At 36.5% G+C, this 17,822-nt stretch overlaps 1 protein-coding gene across 4 annotated transcripts in view; it reads left to right on the top strand.

Annotated features, from left to right (window-relative positions):
- The window catches only part of ANKRD31 (ankyrin repeat domain 31), a 161,886-nt gene that overhangs the window by 78,028 nt on the left and 66,036 nt on the right, over positions 1-17,822 (top strand). For all 4 annotated transcript variants that reach the window (XM_050794453.1, XM_050794455.1, XM_050794456.1 and 1 more), the window contains 4 exons: positions 4,622-4,766; positions 7,399-7,451; positions 8,523-10,038; positions 17,086-17,223. In XM_050794453.1, the coding sequence (XP_050650410.1) occupies positions 4,622-4,766; positions 7,399-7,451; positions 8,523-10,038; positions 17,086-17,223 (1,852 nt within the window). The remainder of the gene's footprint in view (positions 1-4,621; positions 4,767-7,398; positions 7,452-8,522; positions 10,039-17,085; positions 17,224-17,822) is intronic.

Genomic DNA, 17,822 nt, shown 5'->3' on the forward strand with positions numbered 1-17,822 from the left:
ATGTTTTTTCTTAATTCTTTAAACATGGCTTTCATCAGCTCTTTGAACATATTTGTAATAGCTGTTTTAGAGTGTTTTTCTGCAAATATAGGTCCTCTCAAAGCAGTTCCTATGACTGCTTTTTATCCTGTGTATGGGTCATACTTTAGTGTTTCTTTTCATGTCTCTTCGTCTCTCCTTCTCGCTCTCTCTGTCTCTCTTGAGATAGAATCTCACTCTGTTGCCCAGGCTGGAGTGCAGTGAAGTGATGTGATCATAGCTCACTGCAGCCTCGAATTTTTGGGCACAGGTGATCCTCCTGCCTTAGCTTCCTGAGTGGTTGTGACAATAGGCATGCACCACCACACCCAGCTTTTTAAAAAATTATTTTTACTTTTATTTTTTGTAGAGGTAGAATCTTGCTTGTGTTACCTAGGCTGGTTTAGAACTGCTGGCCTCAAGTCATCTTCCTGCCTTGGCCTCCCAAAGCGCTGGGACAGGCATAAGCCACTACATCCAGCCAAAATTGGACATTTAAGATAATCTATTATAGCAACTCTGGATGCTGAGTCCCCCTGACTCACATACCCAACTTGGGTTGCTTCTTTGTTTGATAGATTGTGAAGTCTATTTCTCTCACCATGTGCAACCTTGTGACCCTGTTTGCAAAATTGTTTTTTTCTTGTTTTTATCTTTATCCTGGTTTCCAACAGAATACCCTTGTTTCAAGGCCATTTAGTGGTCAATTATTGATTGGTTAGAGGTTGTGTTTAATCTTCCTGTATCAGAAAGGTTTTTACATTTTACTGTTGGATCTGGTGTGGCTTACAGACTATGTTCATTCTTCAGGGAGTTTTGAGTTTGGCCTACATTTAGCCAGGGACCAGTAACTCAGAAGTTTCCTCTCCAGCATCTCCTTAAAGGACATTGCCTTGGATATACACAGCATTCTTCTGGACCACTAAGATGGACTATAGTTTTAGCCAGGCTTTCTTTGACTATCTATTTGCTAATCTCCTAAGCTTCTGACTAGTCTACCTCTATTATATCACAGCCATCTGTTACTCTTCACTCATTGCTAACTTTCTGTTCTTGGTGTTATCTTTTCTTTTCTTTTCTTTTAAAGGGTAGCATACATTTTCAGGTGAGTAGTTTCATTATCCTATTTACTGTCTCTAAAATCTTGGCAGTTCTTCATTTCATTCTGTCTCTTTCAGTCTAAGATGCAGTGTTTCTGAGACAGAGCATTTTCAAAAAACCTTGTGAGTTTACCATGTGTGTCACAGGGATTCATGCCATTAGACAACAGGATCTTTCACAGATCTTTCCACAGGCTCACCTATATTTCTGGCTTCTGCTGAGATGGTTGAATGGGTCCGTGAGTCATATTCCTACTCTTTTCAGCATTAACAAAGGTTTTCCAGCTATGCCCTTGGTCTTCTCTACAAAGCACACTTTTCTTACAGGAATCTCCAAGTTTTACCATCTTTTCCAATCTTGATGGACAGAATTTCCCAAATCATCCTTTTTGCCTAACAGTTCTTTCTTCAATTTATCTTTTTCTTCTCACATTTTACTATAATGCCTAAGAAGAAACCAGGTTGCACTCTCAGTGCTTCACTTGGAAATCACCTCAGCTAAACCTCTAAGTTTAGCACTTATAAGTTCTGCTTTTACACAACTTGCAGGACACATCTAGGCTTTCTGGTATTATATAGCAAGGAATGTCTTTCCTCCAGCTTCTAAAAACATGTTCTATATTTCATTCTGAGCCCTTGCCAATAATGCCTTTAATGTTCATTTTTTCACCAACATTCTGTTTATGATGATATATGCATTATCTAAGATGACACAGGTTCTCTCTAATGTGCTCCTCCTGAGCCCTCACTGGTAGGATCTTTAACATCCACATTTCTACAGATGTCTGTTCAAGACAATCCAGGCTTTCCAGTTCCAAAGCCACTTCTACATTTTTAGGTATTTGTTACAATAGCACCCCACTTTCTGGTACCCAAATCTGTATAGGTTTCCTATGACTGCTATAACCCAGCACAAACTGGGTGGCTTAAAGCAACAGAAATTTATTCTCTCACGGCTGTAGAGACTAGCAGTCCAAAATCAGAATCACTGGGCTAAAATCAAGATATCAGTGGGGCTTGACTCCCTCCAGAGGATAATCTGTTACTTGCCTCTTTCAGCTTCTAGTGGCCACTGGCCTTCCTTGATTTTGGCTGCATCACTTCAACCTCTTCCTTGACTTCACATCACCTTTTCCTCTGTGTGTACATGTGAAATCCTGTTCAGCCTCTTTCTTAAGGATACCTGTGATGGTATTTAAAGCTCAGTGAGATAATTGAAGATAAGCCCCTAATCTCAAAATCCTTAACTTAATCATATTTGCAAAGATCTTTTTTCCAAATAAAGTTGACATTTACAAGTTCTAGAGATGAAGACATGGGTATCTTTTGGTTAGGGTGGATGAGGGGGCATTTCCAGCCTACCACAATAAGTGTGGGAGGGACCTTGACTTTCCATTTAATACCTTTCTGTAATTTTTAACTTTTTTTGCAATGTACGAATATTGCGTTTATGATTTTAAGCATGAATTAACATGTTAAAATTAAACATGAATTAACACTAAAAGAACATGCACACATACATATACACACACCTCAGAGTACGAAGTGATTAAAAAGTAGTTTCAAAAGAGATGTTGTATACCTGAGACCATCTAGTTATTATCTCAAAAGAGAGATATATGTCTTCTTTAAAAGCCTGACACAGTGGCCAGATGCAGTGGCTCACACCTGTAATCTCAACATTTTGGGAGGCCAAGGCGAGTGGATCACTTGAGGTTAGAAGTTCAAGACCAGCCTGGCCAACAAGGTGAAACCCTGTTTCTACTAAAAATACAAAAATTAGCCAGGCGTGGTGGTGCACACCTTTTCCCAGCTACCTGGGAGGCTAAGGCACAAGAATCGATTGAACGTGGGAGACAGTTTGCAGTGAGCCAAGATCATGCCACTGAACTCCAGCCTGGGCAACAGAGGGAGACTGTCTCAAAAAAAAAAAAAAAACTGACATAATATAGATTTGTGCTAATCATTTTATTGTAGGAAGATGAGGAAAGTGTAGCTGTTGTGTTTGTGAATGGCACAAACTAGATAATACCAAAGGTAAGAGAGAAAGATTCAAACTATTTTAGTAGACTAGGATGCTTTATTATAAAAGGAAATATATATGTACCTTTAATTTTTAGGTACATATACTATATAGAAATTTATATCCTTTCTCTCATTCCATACATTAACATGGACATTTAGGCTTCTTTTAGTATAATGTTACTTTAAAGCCTACTCACCATATCCTTCCTGCCCTACATTCATTCTTTTACTAAACAATGCTTTTTAGTATTTACTTCACGTAAGACACTAAGATAGTCTCTGGGAATATGAAGACATATATCTGTAGTAAAAGCTTTGAAGCAACTTAAACATCCATTAATAGGGTACTGGTGAAATAAATTATAGTACGTTCATATAGTATACTATTACTTAGCTGCTGAAAAGAATGAGGAAGTGTAGTCTACACTGATATGGAACAGTTTCCAAGGACTTGTTGGGAGGGTGGGGGAAAGAAGGCAAAATACAGAGTGTATATAATATATGACCATTTGTGTAAGAAAAATATGTATATACATATTGTGTATACATACATATATATATACCTATTAGACTAGACTATTGCTGGAAAAATTCAGAATAAACTAACCAGGGCTGACTCAGGAAAAAATAATAGTACAGGGGTTAAGGAGAGAAACTTATTTTGCATTGTATTTTTGTCTGAGCCTTCTGTATTTTGAACCATATTCATTAATTTCCTGATGAAAAATAATAAATTATTTTTAGAAAGAAAAACATAGTCCCACCCTCAAGAAAGTTAGAGTACACTAGGAGAGACTGATATGAAAGAAATAAGCATAATATAGAGTATATTGGGCAGTAATATGTGTGTGAAAGGAAGGAGAAGTCGTTTTTCCCTGGGCAGCAGCAGGTGGTGAGACATTGGGAGAGCTCAGGGAGAGCTGCATAGAGGAGGCTGTTTGAGAAGTAGTAACAGTAGTAACAGATTAATCACTTTTTCCCCAACAGTCTGAGGAGCAGCAGCAGCAGCACAGGTATAGATGGAAGATGTAATTATCTCCTGGAACCTGTTAAAATTGTATTTACTATTATAGAGCCCAGTACTAATTATTTGTGTATTTGCTAACTTCATTTCACTAGTGGCTGAGCCACCAACATTTCTACCTCAGCCTTTCTTGCCTCCTGTCTTTCTGCCTGCCTGCTTTCCCACCTTCCATCCCCCTTACCTCCTTCTCCCTTTCTTCTCTTCCCACCTTTTTTTTTCTTTCTCCCTTTCATTCTTCCTTTAGTTTTTTTTATTGAGAAGAAACTCATGTATCAACGAATTAAAATCAGTAGCAACTACCTTAATTCTTTTTTTATTGGACAAGGCTTTATAGATAAATCTAAACTGTGTTTTCGAAAGATATATTTGATGTTACTTAGAGTTGTCTGCTAGCACACATTTACAGTAATATACCCTCAATCTGGGTTCCCTTATATAAGCAACCTTTTTCTAGGTGGCAGAGTTACTTCTTTTGAATGGAGCTGATCCATTATTTAGAAATGATGATGGAAAATGTGCTTTGGATGAGGCCAAGGATTTATGTATGAAGCGTCTCCTTGAGAGATATATCCCTAAACATCAAAAATGCCTGACATCAGGTAAGATTAAACTGCCCTGTTATAACTATTTGTCACATCAGTAAAGTTACAGAAATTTAGTTTAGAGCAATCTAACAACCAGTCATGAGACTAGTTTTTCTTTAGGGTTAATGGATCTATTTATTATTTTATGGCCACTTATTTTATAAATAATATACTTGATCAAGAAATGCAGTTGTCTGAATGCTATTGACTAAGAACTAAGTCCTGGATCAAAATATTCTACTTTTATAGTAAAGAGAAAACTTCATTGATAATTGAAGGCTATCAGGAGTAATTAATTAGTGGTTCATTAGAGCAAAAGACTTCCTTCCGAGTAGCCAAATTGCATGAGAAATGAGACAGACAGTAACTTGTTGAAGCCAGGTCTGTAAAAGCACATTGAGATAAATTATTAAAACAATCATATTAACATTTTAAGCTATATGGAAAATTGCAAATAAACTATTAAGTTGGAGGCAAAAGTGTATTTTTAAATTATTGCTTTGATAATCTGCTTAACTGCTTGATTTCTCTATTTTAAATAATTACAACATACATTGTTTTGCTCTTCTGGGAATGCTTGCTACAGCATTCTAGTCCTTTCTCCAAATCCAGAATCCCCTGTTGGCCAGTGCCCACTTTTAATCTATTCCTACCCAGTGAACTTTATTTCATGTAAAGGAATTCCAAACATTTCTCCATGGTACTAAGCTCCCACTCTTCCTTTGTGAGAGAATTTACTAAGATGGGTTGATGTGTTGCATTATCATGCTTCACCAGATGGTTTGAATATTTCTTAAGTTTGAACTTTCAAATTCCAGGATTAATTATCAGCCTACTTTTCAATATGAATGCAAAATTAGGTTCATGAAGAATATTTGTATGTAAATAGAGGATATTATTTCACTTAAATAAAGAAAATATTCATTTTTAAATTCCAGATGGAGAGCTTTCAAGTATGGGAATGATGAATAAAGAACTTTCTTCATATAAAATATATTTGCTGCTTTTCTAGCTTAAAGTAAAATATATCTACTTTGATGTAGGACAAGGTTCAGTCCTAACTTTATAGCCTCAAAGGCTATAAAGCTTATAGGGTGAATTAACATTTCTAATTTTCTTATCTGTAAACTTGGGTTTATAATATCTATGCCTCTGTTTACCTATGGGATTGTTAATGTGACTACTGAAGTTAATATATGTAAATATCTCAACACAGTACCCAGTACCTTATGGGAACTCAGAGTGGCAGAGGGAAAATATCACCAAATTTCACCACCTCAGAATTTATACCTGGGTATTAAGTTGGTTGTATTAGGGAATGTAAAGTCTTAAAACTGAGAGAAAATAAAGCCCTGTTCTTCCTTCCAGATTCTCTTAGGAACCATGTCCCTTGCAGGGTGGTTTCTGGAAAATATGATTTTTCTACTCTTTTATTTAAGATCAAAAGTTTGGAGAAGGTATAGTGTCCTTTTGCTCTTAGAAAATGATAACAATAATAATGGAGCACTTTCTCTATACCTAGTATTCATGTAAACACTTTACATGGATTATATAATTTAATCTTCACCATTCTATAAGGTTGAAACTATTATTGGCTTTCATTTATGGGCATTTTATGGAGGCAGAGACATTAAGAAATTTGCTGAAGGTCAGCCAGCTGGTAAGCAGATGAGTATCAAGACTGAAACTCTGGAGTGAGTCCCCAGTGACGGTGCTCCAAAGGAATAGCACCTTTTTGCTTGGTAAAAGGACATTATGTTTGACTTTTTTCACCTGTACAACATGAATGAATCAATGTCAGACTTCATTATGCAGCTCATAATTTTATTGCTATCATGAAAATTGTCCCCAAGAAATAAATTGCTCTGTTTTCGAATTACATCCTCATTAAAATATTTTACATTTCTAGCTTATATTTAGGGAAATTTGTGTTATGTATCACATCTAAGATGTTCATTAATTTATTCCTTCCTCTGTCAAATATTCTTTGAATATTTCCTGTGTGTAAGTCATTGTTTCTAGGTTTTTATCTTTTGTAGCCAAATGCATATATAGGTAACTTTAATGCTACTTTCAGTATGTAAAGAAGGCTATGAAAGAGACACTAAAATAATTCCTTTTATTATCAACTTAGCCTTTTTAAAAATAATCTTTTTCGCCCTGTACATTCATAAGATGATTGGCCTTTTCCATCTGTGTATGTTTTACTTTGAAGAGAATGCAGCATTCAGTTAGGACCTTATTAAGCAGACATATTAGGAGATGATAATCTAATTAATTATAAGATAATTTTTCACTTTATAAAAGTAGCTTGCACACAGTTACATAATCTATTGAATGAAGAGGTCATATCTGGATATATCTGTGGGGAAAATAAATACTGAGTTTAGTGCCAATCTTTAGTATTAGTTATTTTGTTAGATCTGTTTTGCTTTCCCTATATAAATGTTTTAGCTCTCTTAAGATAGTATTTGATTTCTAATATGAGAGTTATAGGAATGTTGTATGTGCCAATTTTAATATAAAATGTTTGCATAATTTCACTTATTCCACTTGGTTTTCTCATGGCAAAGGACTGGTGGGTTTTAGAAGTCTAAAGTCTAACCACTATAAGCTGTTTTCATTGATTTTCTCTTTTTGTTCACAGCTCAAAGGAGTAGCATTGACCCACTAGACATAGAGGATGTATACCAACACAAGGTATATCTATGTTTAGTAATAAACATTTTTATAGGGATATAACTTCTGGTTGTTTTATAGATTATCAAAGGGAAGAGAAAGACTGCTGAAGCTTTGGTAATAGTGACTTCACATTTGCTTTTAAGACACCAGAATAATTGCATGAGAATCAGAGGGTTCTGGGCTGTTAGTTTGTAGCATATCTGGGCACACTAATATATTGGTAATCATTTCCTTCCTCCTCCTCTTTATGGAGCCTAAGGTTTATCAACCATGTCTAATTTCCTGTGGCCTAAGCATAGTACAGGAAGGAGTCAAAGGTATTAGCCCATCCCTTCAAACTTTACATGGTGGGCAGTTACTCTTCATCTGGTACTTGAATTGTGGTGAATGAGAGGAAGGTGTGTTCCTTTTTTAATCTTAGCAGCCCATAATAATTTTTTCATACAGACCAGTTGAAGAGCATATCTGTCTTCCTGTTTTTAAGTCTGTTTTTCTGCTTCTATCCCATAGTTCTCCCAGATACCAGAAGAAGAAACCCCTAATTCTAGCTCTGCCTATATAACAATTGGGAGAGGAAAGTGTTTCTAAAGCATCTGTGTGAAGCTTCGTTGTAAAGTTTAGAGTCTGACTACTGGAATCTGCTTTCTTTGATTTTCTCTTTTTGTTTACAGCTCAAAGGAATAGCGCCAACCCACTAGACACAGAAGATGTACACCAGCACAGAGTTTCCTTGTAAAGGAAACTTTGATCTGATTACTTTAAAAGCCTATACAAATTAAGTAGATTAAACTTTTTTATTATGTTTAATAAGATTAGTAGTGCTAAAATACTGGCAAGAAGGAATTAAAATCTACAGTAGAAAATAAAGATTAGTATACATGCAGAGTCTAACTCTATTACATTTGCCTTTCTTCTATTAGTCTGTGTTTCCCAAATATCAGGTTGGCTATATCCCAGCAGGATCTGTGGTTAGATTGAATTAGAAATAATAGTTTGAATCAAATAATAGTTGATTTATCAATAATCCAGATTGAGTTGATATAGTACTACAGCTGAAATTTAAAGCTAACTATATATTTTTTTCTATAGAAACCAAAATTCAGTTCTAAAAGTCACATTTGGCATGTTTATAATGAAAATTCCAACAGACAGAAGCTGGAACATGTAAAAGTTAATAAAGGAAGCAAAGAGAGTTTATTTATAAATAAAGAAGATGTATATGAACATTACCAAAAAGATCCCCAAAACACAAAATTTGGTAAATCCAAGCATAAACAATCAACTCTTAACCAGATATACTCTACAGGACTCAGAAAGGGCAATCTCCATAATGTCAAAGATCCCAACACAAATGTGCCAAAAGATATAGGAAGAAGAAAAACACAACGTAAAAGGACTCAAGTAGATGATGTAGACTGTAATCCAAGAAAGACACTAGCTGTCTCTCCTTCCAGGAGAATAAACAGATTGGTTACCTATCAGCAGTGTATTCTAGAAACCCTTAATGACCTTCCAGAAGAATCGTGTGAACCTTCCAGCTTAACTCTGTCAAGCCTGAAAAATGGATTAGATAATAGTACTGAGGCTTGTTCGGTTTCCAAAGAGACACACATCCAGAACCTGGATTTATCAGATAGTCAAGAAGTTCAATGCTTGGAATTAGAATCCATTGACCAAACTGAAGTTGTTTCTTTCCCAGGACTTTCATTACATAAAGAAATCACGTTACCACTAGTTACTACAGATAAGCAGCCTCACACTCTCCAGGAACAACACCATGTACTTTACAAATCTTATGAAAACAGTAACTTGGTCCAAAAAGATGAGAGATTTAACAAATGGGAAAATTCTTTCCTATCCTTTGTAAAGGGAAATTCTGATAATGATGATGATGATTGCTGTACCTCTGAGAAGGCTATAACATCTAAAAAGGTGATGTGTTCTACAGGCTGCAAAAAACACTGTAATTTTAAGGAGAATTTAACAAATAGAAGAGAAAAGGATTTTCAACAGTTTTTAGTTTCTGAAGATCATTTTTCACAGGAAAATGAGTTACAAGCAGTCAGCCTAACCACACTTCCAGAACAGGAAGCTGTTAATTTTTCTCATTCAGATAATGCAGTTATTTCTGAACATGTTGCAAATTATGAACAATGCATATTTGGACCTTCTTTTGATCACTCACATGGCAATCCTGAGCAAAATTCCCTGGCTTGTATGAGAACACTTTCGACACATGAGGTTTCAAAGTTGACTAACCATGTGGAGCTATTCAAAAAGCCACAGGATTATATTCCCAGAGAACCAACTTTTTTAATGAAACAAGCAGATACACATATTGTGGAAGAGGTGGCAAAGAATTGTGACGCTGAAAGGAATTACACTGACAGAGACAAAAAAATAATTTATTCAAATGAGCCTTTATCCATAGTTGTTCATTCTCAAGTAATAGAAACAACTAAAGTTGAAAAAAGGAGACAAAACCATCTGGAAAGTGAGACTATACATGATATAGATTCTCATTCCACTGACAATATGAATAAAGAATTGGCCAACATCTCACAACTTAGTCAAAGAGAAAAGAAGGAAATTTCTCACAAACCAGGTATTAGTAATATTGCTTAATCTGTACACATTTCCTATAGATTTACTTATTTTTATAGAAATTTCCAACTGAATTGTATTCAACCGATGGCCAAACTGAGAAGAATGAGGATATGTGGGCCATATTTTGAGATGCCACTAAGCCTAGTAGTTAAGTAATAGTGATTACTTTGAAAGTCAAAACAATGTTATCAAAGATGGTTGCTAAGCTGATATTGACTGATGGTAATGAACAGTATTTTTTTAATATAATTATTATTATACTTTAAGTTCTGGGATACATGTGTAGAACCTGCAGATTTGTTACATAGGTATATATGTGCCATGGTGGTTTGCTATACCCATCAACCCATCGTCTAACATTAGATATTTCTCCTAATGCTATCCCTCCAGAAGCCCCCCACTCCGCAACAGGCCCCAGTGTGTGATGTCCCCCTCCCCATGTGTTCTCATTGTTCAATTCCCACTTATAAGTGAGAACATGTGGTGTTTGGTTTTCTGTTCCTGTGTTAGTTTGCTGAGAATGATGGTTTCCAGCTTCATCCATGTCCCTGAAAAGGACATGAACTCATCCTTTTTTATGGCTGCATGGTATTCCATGGTGTATATGTGCCACATTTTTTTAACCAGTCTATCATTGATGAGCATTTGGGTTGGTTTCAGGTCTTTGCTATTGTGAACAGTGCCACAATAAACACACATGTACATGTGTCTTTATAGTAGAATGATTTATAATCCTTTGGGTATATACCCAGTAATGGGATTGCTGGGTCAAATGGTATTTCTGGTTCTAGATCCTTGAGGAATCACTGTATTGTCTTCCACAATGGTTGAACTAATTTACACTCCCACCAACAGTGTAAAAGCATTCCTATTTCTCCACATCCTCTCCAGCATCTGTCGTTTCCTGACTTTTTAATAATCGGCATTCTAACTGGCATGAGATGGTATCGCATTGTGGCTTTGATTTGCGTTTCCCTAATGACCGGTGATGATGAGCTTTTTATCATATGTTTTTTGGCTGCATAAATGTCTTCTTTTGAGAAGTATCTGTTCATATCCTTTGCCCACTTTTTGATGGGGTTTTTTTCTTGTGAATTTGTTTAAGTTCCTTGTAAATTCTGGATATTAACCCTTTGTCAGATGGATAGATCGCAAAAATTTTCTTCTATTCAGTAGATTGCCTGTTCACTCTGATGATACTTTCTTTTGCTGTGCAGAAGCTCTTTAGTTTAATTAGATCCCATTTGTCTATTTTGGATTTTGTTGCCATTGCTTTTGGTGTTTTAGTCATGAAGTGTTTGCCCATGTCTGTGTCCTGAATGGTATTGCCTAGGTTTTCTTCTAGGGATTTTATGGTTTTGGGTATTACGTTTATAAGTCTTTAATCCATCTTGAGTTAATTTTTGTCTAAGGTGTAAGGAAGGGATCAAGTTTCAGTTTTCTGCATATGGCTAGCCTGTTTTCCCATCACCATTTATTAAATAGGGAATCCTTTTCCCATTGATTGAATAAACAGTATTTCTATCACTCTTTCTGTTGCTTTTTAATATAGTACTTATTTAGCATCAGGAAACCTAACAATATTTTGATAGCAGGAAATTGTTAGTTCTATTCATTTCAACTATCTACTGTATTCCCATCAGAGCTGCAACCAGCAAACTTTTTGTCTGTTATATAAAAACATTTTTAAAAGCTTCCATTTCCTTAAACAGTCCAGCATGGAACAGAAACTTTAAAAAGTTAGAAATTCCGACTGGGTGCGGTGGCTCAAGCCTGTAATCCCAGCACTTTGGGAGGCCGAGACGGGCGGATCACGAGGTCAGGAGATCGAGACCATCCTGGCTAACACGGTGAAACCCCGTCTCTACTAAAAAATACAAAAAACTAGCCGGGCGAGGTGGCGGGCGCCTGGGTCCCAGCTACTCGGGAGGCTGAGGCAGGAGAATGGCCTAAACCCGGGAGGCAGAGCTTGCAGTGAGCTGAGATCCGGCCACTGCACTCCAGCCTGGGCGACAAAGCGAGACTCCATCTCAAAAAAAAAAAAAAAAAGTTAGAAATTCTATTTTCTGGTTGTATAACCAGGTAGGAGAACAACAACACTGATATTGCAAAATGTTTGTTTCAGATGAGGAATTAACTGATAACATCAGTGGAGACGGAATAACTATAAGAAATTTTGAGGAGATAAAAGAAAAAACGAAGTCAGAAATGCACATGCCTGCTAATAGCCAAGAACACAAAACAGTTCAGAATTTTGGAAAAAAACAAAGTTTCTTAAAAACGACCCGCAACCTTTGTATTCCTATAATTGTAGAGGTTAAAGTTTACAAAATCAAGCACAGCAATTCAGTCTACTTCAAGGAATTTCTAAACATTCAGATATATTGTTTCTTTTTGTAGTTATTCACTGACATATGACTATTTCAGCGATATTTGTTGTTAAGGCACCACTTGAGAATCCGATAATCTTTAAATATATTCATGTCATACTTCTGTCTATGACTTCTAATTTGTCATATTAGAGGAGATAAGGTAAACTGCAGACAGCAAGAATATTCAGTGGGGACAGCAGGCGTGAAATGTGTCAGATTCTTTAGATACTTCCATTCAGCCTTTTTAACATAAGGGAAATTAAAGAAACATAGCCATTATTTTGTTTTATGTCAGATGAATGAACTGTGTATGTTTCACAGTATGGACAAGCTAAGCATCCTTTGATAGTTCTTGGAGATAGTTCTGTCATAAACAATAGGCTGGACCACTTCAGGTTAAACATTATTCACTGTTGATTTACATACTGTCAAGAGGTAGGAAGGACACTGAATTAGGCATTCTCTATGAATGTTCTTTCATTTTCCCCCTCTCATGTAAACTGAAATCCTTCTTATACATACTTCCTATAGTGGGTTGAATGCTAGCCCCCCAAAACATGCCCTATCCTAATCCCTGTAGTTTTCAACTATTACCTTATATAGTAAAAGCATGACTGTTACCTTCTTCAAGTTAAGAACCCTAAGATAAGGAGATCATCCTGGATTATCCAGGCGGGCCCTAAATCTAATTACTGTGTCCTTATGAGAGAAAGAAAGGGAGATTTGAAACATACAGAAGGGATGATGAGATGAAGGCAAAGGAGCAATGTAGCCACAGCCAAGGAAGGCAAGGAATGCTGACAGCCATCAGAAGTTAGAAGAGGCACAGCAAGATTCTTTCCTAGAGCTTCCACAGGGAGTACAGCCCCATTGACACTTTGATTTTGGATTTCTGGTTTCCAAATTATGAGAGAACACATTCTGTTGTTTTAAGTCACCCAGTTTGTGGTAATTTGTTACAGCTACCACAGGAAACTTCACACCTCTCTAGCAGCACTTAATCATATTTAAATGTAATTTTTAAGATGTCTATTATTCCACCAGACTGTAAGCCACTTGAGCAGAGAATTGAACTGTTCCAGAGATAAGAATTTTAGATAGTGGCATCTGGGATTCCCTAAAACAATGGCAGGCTTACCTCCTGCTGATCACCCAACAGTGAATTCAACTATGTCTGAGTTCTGCCACATTCCCCTCACACTCCACAGAGTTCCAGTTAGGATTTTAGTTTTCCTCACTAAAATATGAATGAACAGATAGTCAAAGATCGACAAGTATTTGCAGAAAACACCAATGTGAAAGATATCAAAGTAAACTAAGCAGACCAAAGGAACCCAAAAGAAACAGAAACTATACAAGAATCAAGAAACATCTACATTTTTTTTTTTCCAAAAAGCTATAGACAAGAGGGAACAATAAGAGAACAATATAGAGCTTTTAGTTGTTTAAAACAGAAATATAAATAAATAGATAATATATAGATATCTGTAGCAGGATTACAAGGCAAAGCTTTACAAGTCTACTAAGGACAAAAAAATAAAAAGCTGAAAATAGGAGAGAAAAGATAAGAAAATTAAAGATCACTCTAGGAAATCCAGGGAGAACAGTGGGTGAACAGTAGAAGAAATCATTAAAGAAAGAATACAAGAAATGAGATAGGCATTTCCATATTGAAAGTACCACTTAGTGTCTGTACAGTGAACAAGGCACCTCACTGAAATTTCAGAACAGGAATAAAGAGAAGATCCTGAAAGCTTCCGAGAAGAAAACACTGGTCACATAAAAATGGAGAGAAATCTAAGTATTTAATAGCATTATGCTTATTAATAGTAATATCAGATTCCAAACTACAGTGGAGTTTTTGAAGAGGTTTAGCATTCCTTTTGAATTTCTGTCAGATTTTGTTATTTTAAATTTTTAGTCAATGCTGTACAAACTTATGATGTTAGTAACATTGAGAAGTTTTTGAATTTTTCCTCCAAAATGTGTATTACATGGCTACCTTCTTTGCTGCAAACACACCAGAAACAAGAATTTATACCATCCACAGTAAGAATTATTTGGGAATTGTTGTTGTTGTTGTTGTTGTTTGAGACAGGGTCTTGTCTGTCACGCAGGCTAGACAGCAGTGGCACAATCACAGTTCACTGCAAACTTGACCTCCCAGGCTCACATGCTTCTCCCACCCCAGCATCCCTCAGTAGCTGGGACTACATGCCACCAAACCCAGCTAATTTTTAAAATTGTTTTAAGAAATGGGATCTCCCTATGTTGCCCAGACTAGTCTCAAACTCCTCCTGCCTCAGCCTCCCAAAGTGCAAGGATTACAAGTGTGAGGCACTGTGCCCAGCTGGGAGAGATTTTTCTATTCATACTTGCAGTCTGCAGTCCCACAGTCTTAGATACAATTTTCAAATATATTCTCTCATATATATATATATATGTTTTTAATTCTTCCAATAAAGAATTTTGGATTGCTAATCTCTAAAGAGCAATATGTTTTTGTCTGGGTGCCAGTGGAAAAGATAAATGAGACTGTCATTCTTCCCTGTGATTCATATAACCCAAGAATCCATTTTTTAGAGAACAGTTCTCTAATCTTTTTATCTCTTGCCCTGAAACCATATACATTTAGGAAGTAGAGCAAGAAGATTATCCCAAAGTTTAATGCAGTGGTTCTCAAACCTTAGTTTGCATCAGAATTACCTGAAAAGCTTGTTAAAACACAGATTGCTGGGCCCTACCCTCAAATAATCTGATTCAGTAGGTGTGTTAGTTGTCTCTATTACACACTTACTATCTCATACTTTCTGTAGGTCAGGAATCGGGCATGGCTTAGTTGGGACCTCTAACAGGATTGTTCATAGGCAGCAAAGTGTTGGCCAGGACTGGGGTCTCATCTGAAGGCTCTGCTAGGGAAGGATACACTTTCAAGCTCATGTGATTGTTGGCAGAATTCAATTTCTTGAGGATGGTTGGCTGAGGGCCTCAGTTCTCACTGGTGATTGGCTGGTGGCCATCCTCAGTTTCTTGCTGGGTGGGCTTCTCCAACATGGCTACTTGCATCATCAAAGCATACAAGCTGAAGGCAATACAGCAAGTCTGCTAGCAGGACAGAAAATGTTACAATCTCTTTTAACCTAATCAGTTAAATGAAATACCCTCAGTGTTGAAATATTCTATTGGTTAGAAGCAAGCTATTCAAGAGAAGAAGAGTACACAAAGTCATAAATACCAGATGGTGAGGATCATTAGGAGCCATTTTAGTCTGTCCTCCAAAGTAAGTTTGGAGTAGACTGGGGAATTTGCATTTCTAACAAGTTTCCTCCATGGTGCTGATACCACTGATTTAACAAATATTTTCTGTTTCATCACCGTATCCATTTATTTTGCTTTGCATCTCAATCTGAAGCTTCTCTAATGCAGTTTCTTTGTTTCTTTCTCTTTTTTTTTGAGACGGAGTCTATCTCTGTTTCCCAGGCTGGAGTGCAGTGGCTCAATCTTGGTTCAGGGCAACTTCCACATCCCAGGTTCTAGTGATTCTCCTCCCTCAGTCTCCACAGTAGCTGTGATTACAGGCATCCACCACCATGCCAGGCTAATTTTTGTATTTTTAGTAGAATGCTCGGATTACAGACATGAGCCACTGTGCGTGGCCCTGATGCAGTGTCTATAGAAAACAAACCTTCAGGTTCCTGGCTTTGGGTTGGATATCTGGGATAAGAGGAGTGGTTGCTAGTCAGTTGAGGGTTGGGGAAGGAAACTTGGAGTCCCAACCTTTCTATGTAAAAGATCTTATATAAAAGATATTAACCAACTGCCTACCCCCTGCCCCCACTGTTCCATACACCTGCCTTCTGTAGTGCCTCATGTGCCCAAGTGTGGAGTGCTTGAGTTCAGACTGAGTTCAGGCTTGAGTTCAGGCTCTCTCTCTACAATTCCCTTGTGTTGGAGCATTCCCCACTCTGCCAAGTCAGTTCACTCTTCTCCATCAGTGACTTTCTAATCCCCCCAAATTGGTTGAAGTCTTTGTCCTTTATTGTTTCCTCTTTTTTTTTTGAATATGGTACTTTAAATTTTATTTTACTGTCATTTTAGCATGGTTTTGGCAGGAAATAGGGGGAAAACATGATCAGTTCATTACTTTTAGTTCCAGCTTAGGTCTGTATAACTTGTATTGCAAGGAAGAGATTTAAAAAACAAAATCTTTGGTTAATGATCTTGTACAGCACATTTTGTGAAAGAAAAATAGAAAACTATAGTCCATAGTTTGGTACTTGGCACCTATGTGATCAGGAATACACCCATTGAGATACAGAATGGCTGTAGAAAGAGGATTTTTTTATAATATCTCAGTTTATCTTAAAAATAATCATTGTTAAAGGACTACTGAGAATGAGATGAGTGTAGATAGAACTGAAGCAAGTTAATTTGTTTTGATCAAGTGATAGAGTGATTAACCAACTGCTAGAATGAATACAAAGTAATGTGCTTAGATGTTCTATTATGTCTTCACAAATTATATATTAAAACAGTAACAGCAATGATAACATTAATTGGTATAAGTTTCTGTGTAGTGTGATATTTTGAGGAAGTTGTTATGTATTTTCTAAGATCCTTTATAACAATCAGCACTTGGCAGAAAATAAACCTCTTGTTTGGCAAATTTACAGGAATGAAAACAGGTGGGATCAACAAGAGGAATGCCAGAGGGGAAAGCCGGCTTCATTTAGCTGCCAGAAAAGGAAATCTCTCCCTAGTGAAAGCCCTGATAGAATCTGGAGCAGATGTGAATCTAAACGATAATGCAGGTTTGGATCCTTTTAATTTAATTACCTTAATAATTGGAACTCACTGAAATACACATTTCAACACCTCCTGCTCCCTCCAGTTTGTTCCTGGCTGATATGTAAGTGATAACTTTGAACAATATTTTTTATATTATATTAGTGTTTAGTTGAATACTAAGATTTATCATTGTTAATAGACCCTTTTCCTTTGAAACAGTTTTTAACATCCATTTGGGAGCATCAGAGAGGGTAAACAGAATGGGGAATAAAGGAAGTTAGGCCTTTTCCTTGGAAGCCTCAAGTTTATCCTGCAACTTTGGTCAGAATGCAGAGTTTTCTCATTCTCCTATCCGTTCTCTTTTCTCCTCCTTTTGTACTGTTCCTTTTTTCTCTCTTTATTTTTATTCTAAAACTCTGAAAAATTTACCCAACGTTTTGCTTAAGCACAAAAGAATCTTATCTGAAGAATTCCACAGGGAAAAACTCAAAGGTTGATTAAACCAGGTGTCATTTTAAAGAGAAATGTGACAATGCAAAGATACACATGGGAAAGTCAGACGTTTTAATATCTGAATTGAAACAAATCAAAATGAATAGTATTTACTCTCATTATGTTTTGC

Source organism: Macaca thibetana, chromosome 6, assembly GCF_024542745.1.
Source record: "Macaca thibetana thibetana isolate TM-01 chromosome 6, ASM2454274v1, whole genome shotgun sequence".
NCBI classification, from domain to species: domain Eukaryota; kingdom Metazoa; phylum Chordata; class Mammalia; order Primates; family Cercopithecidae; genus Macaca; species Macaca thibetana.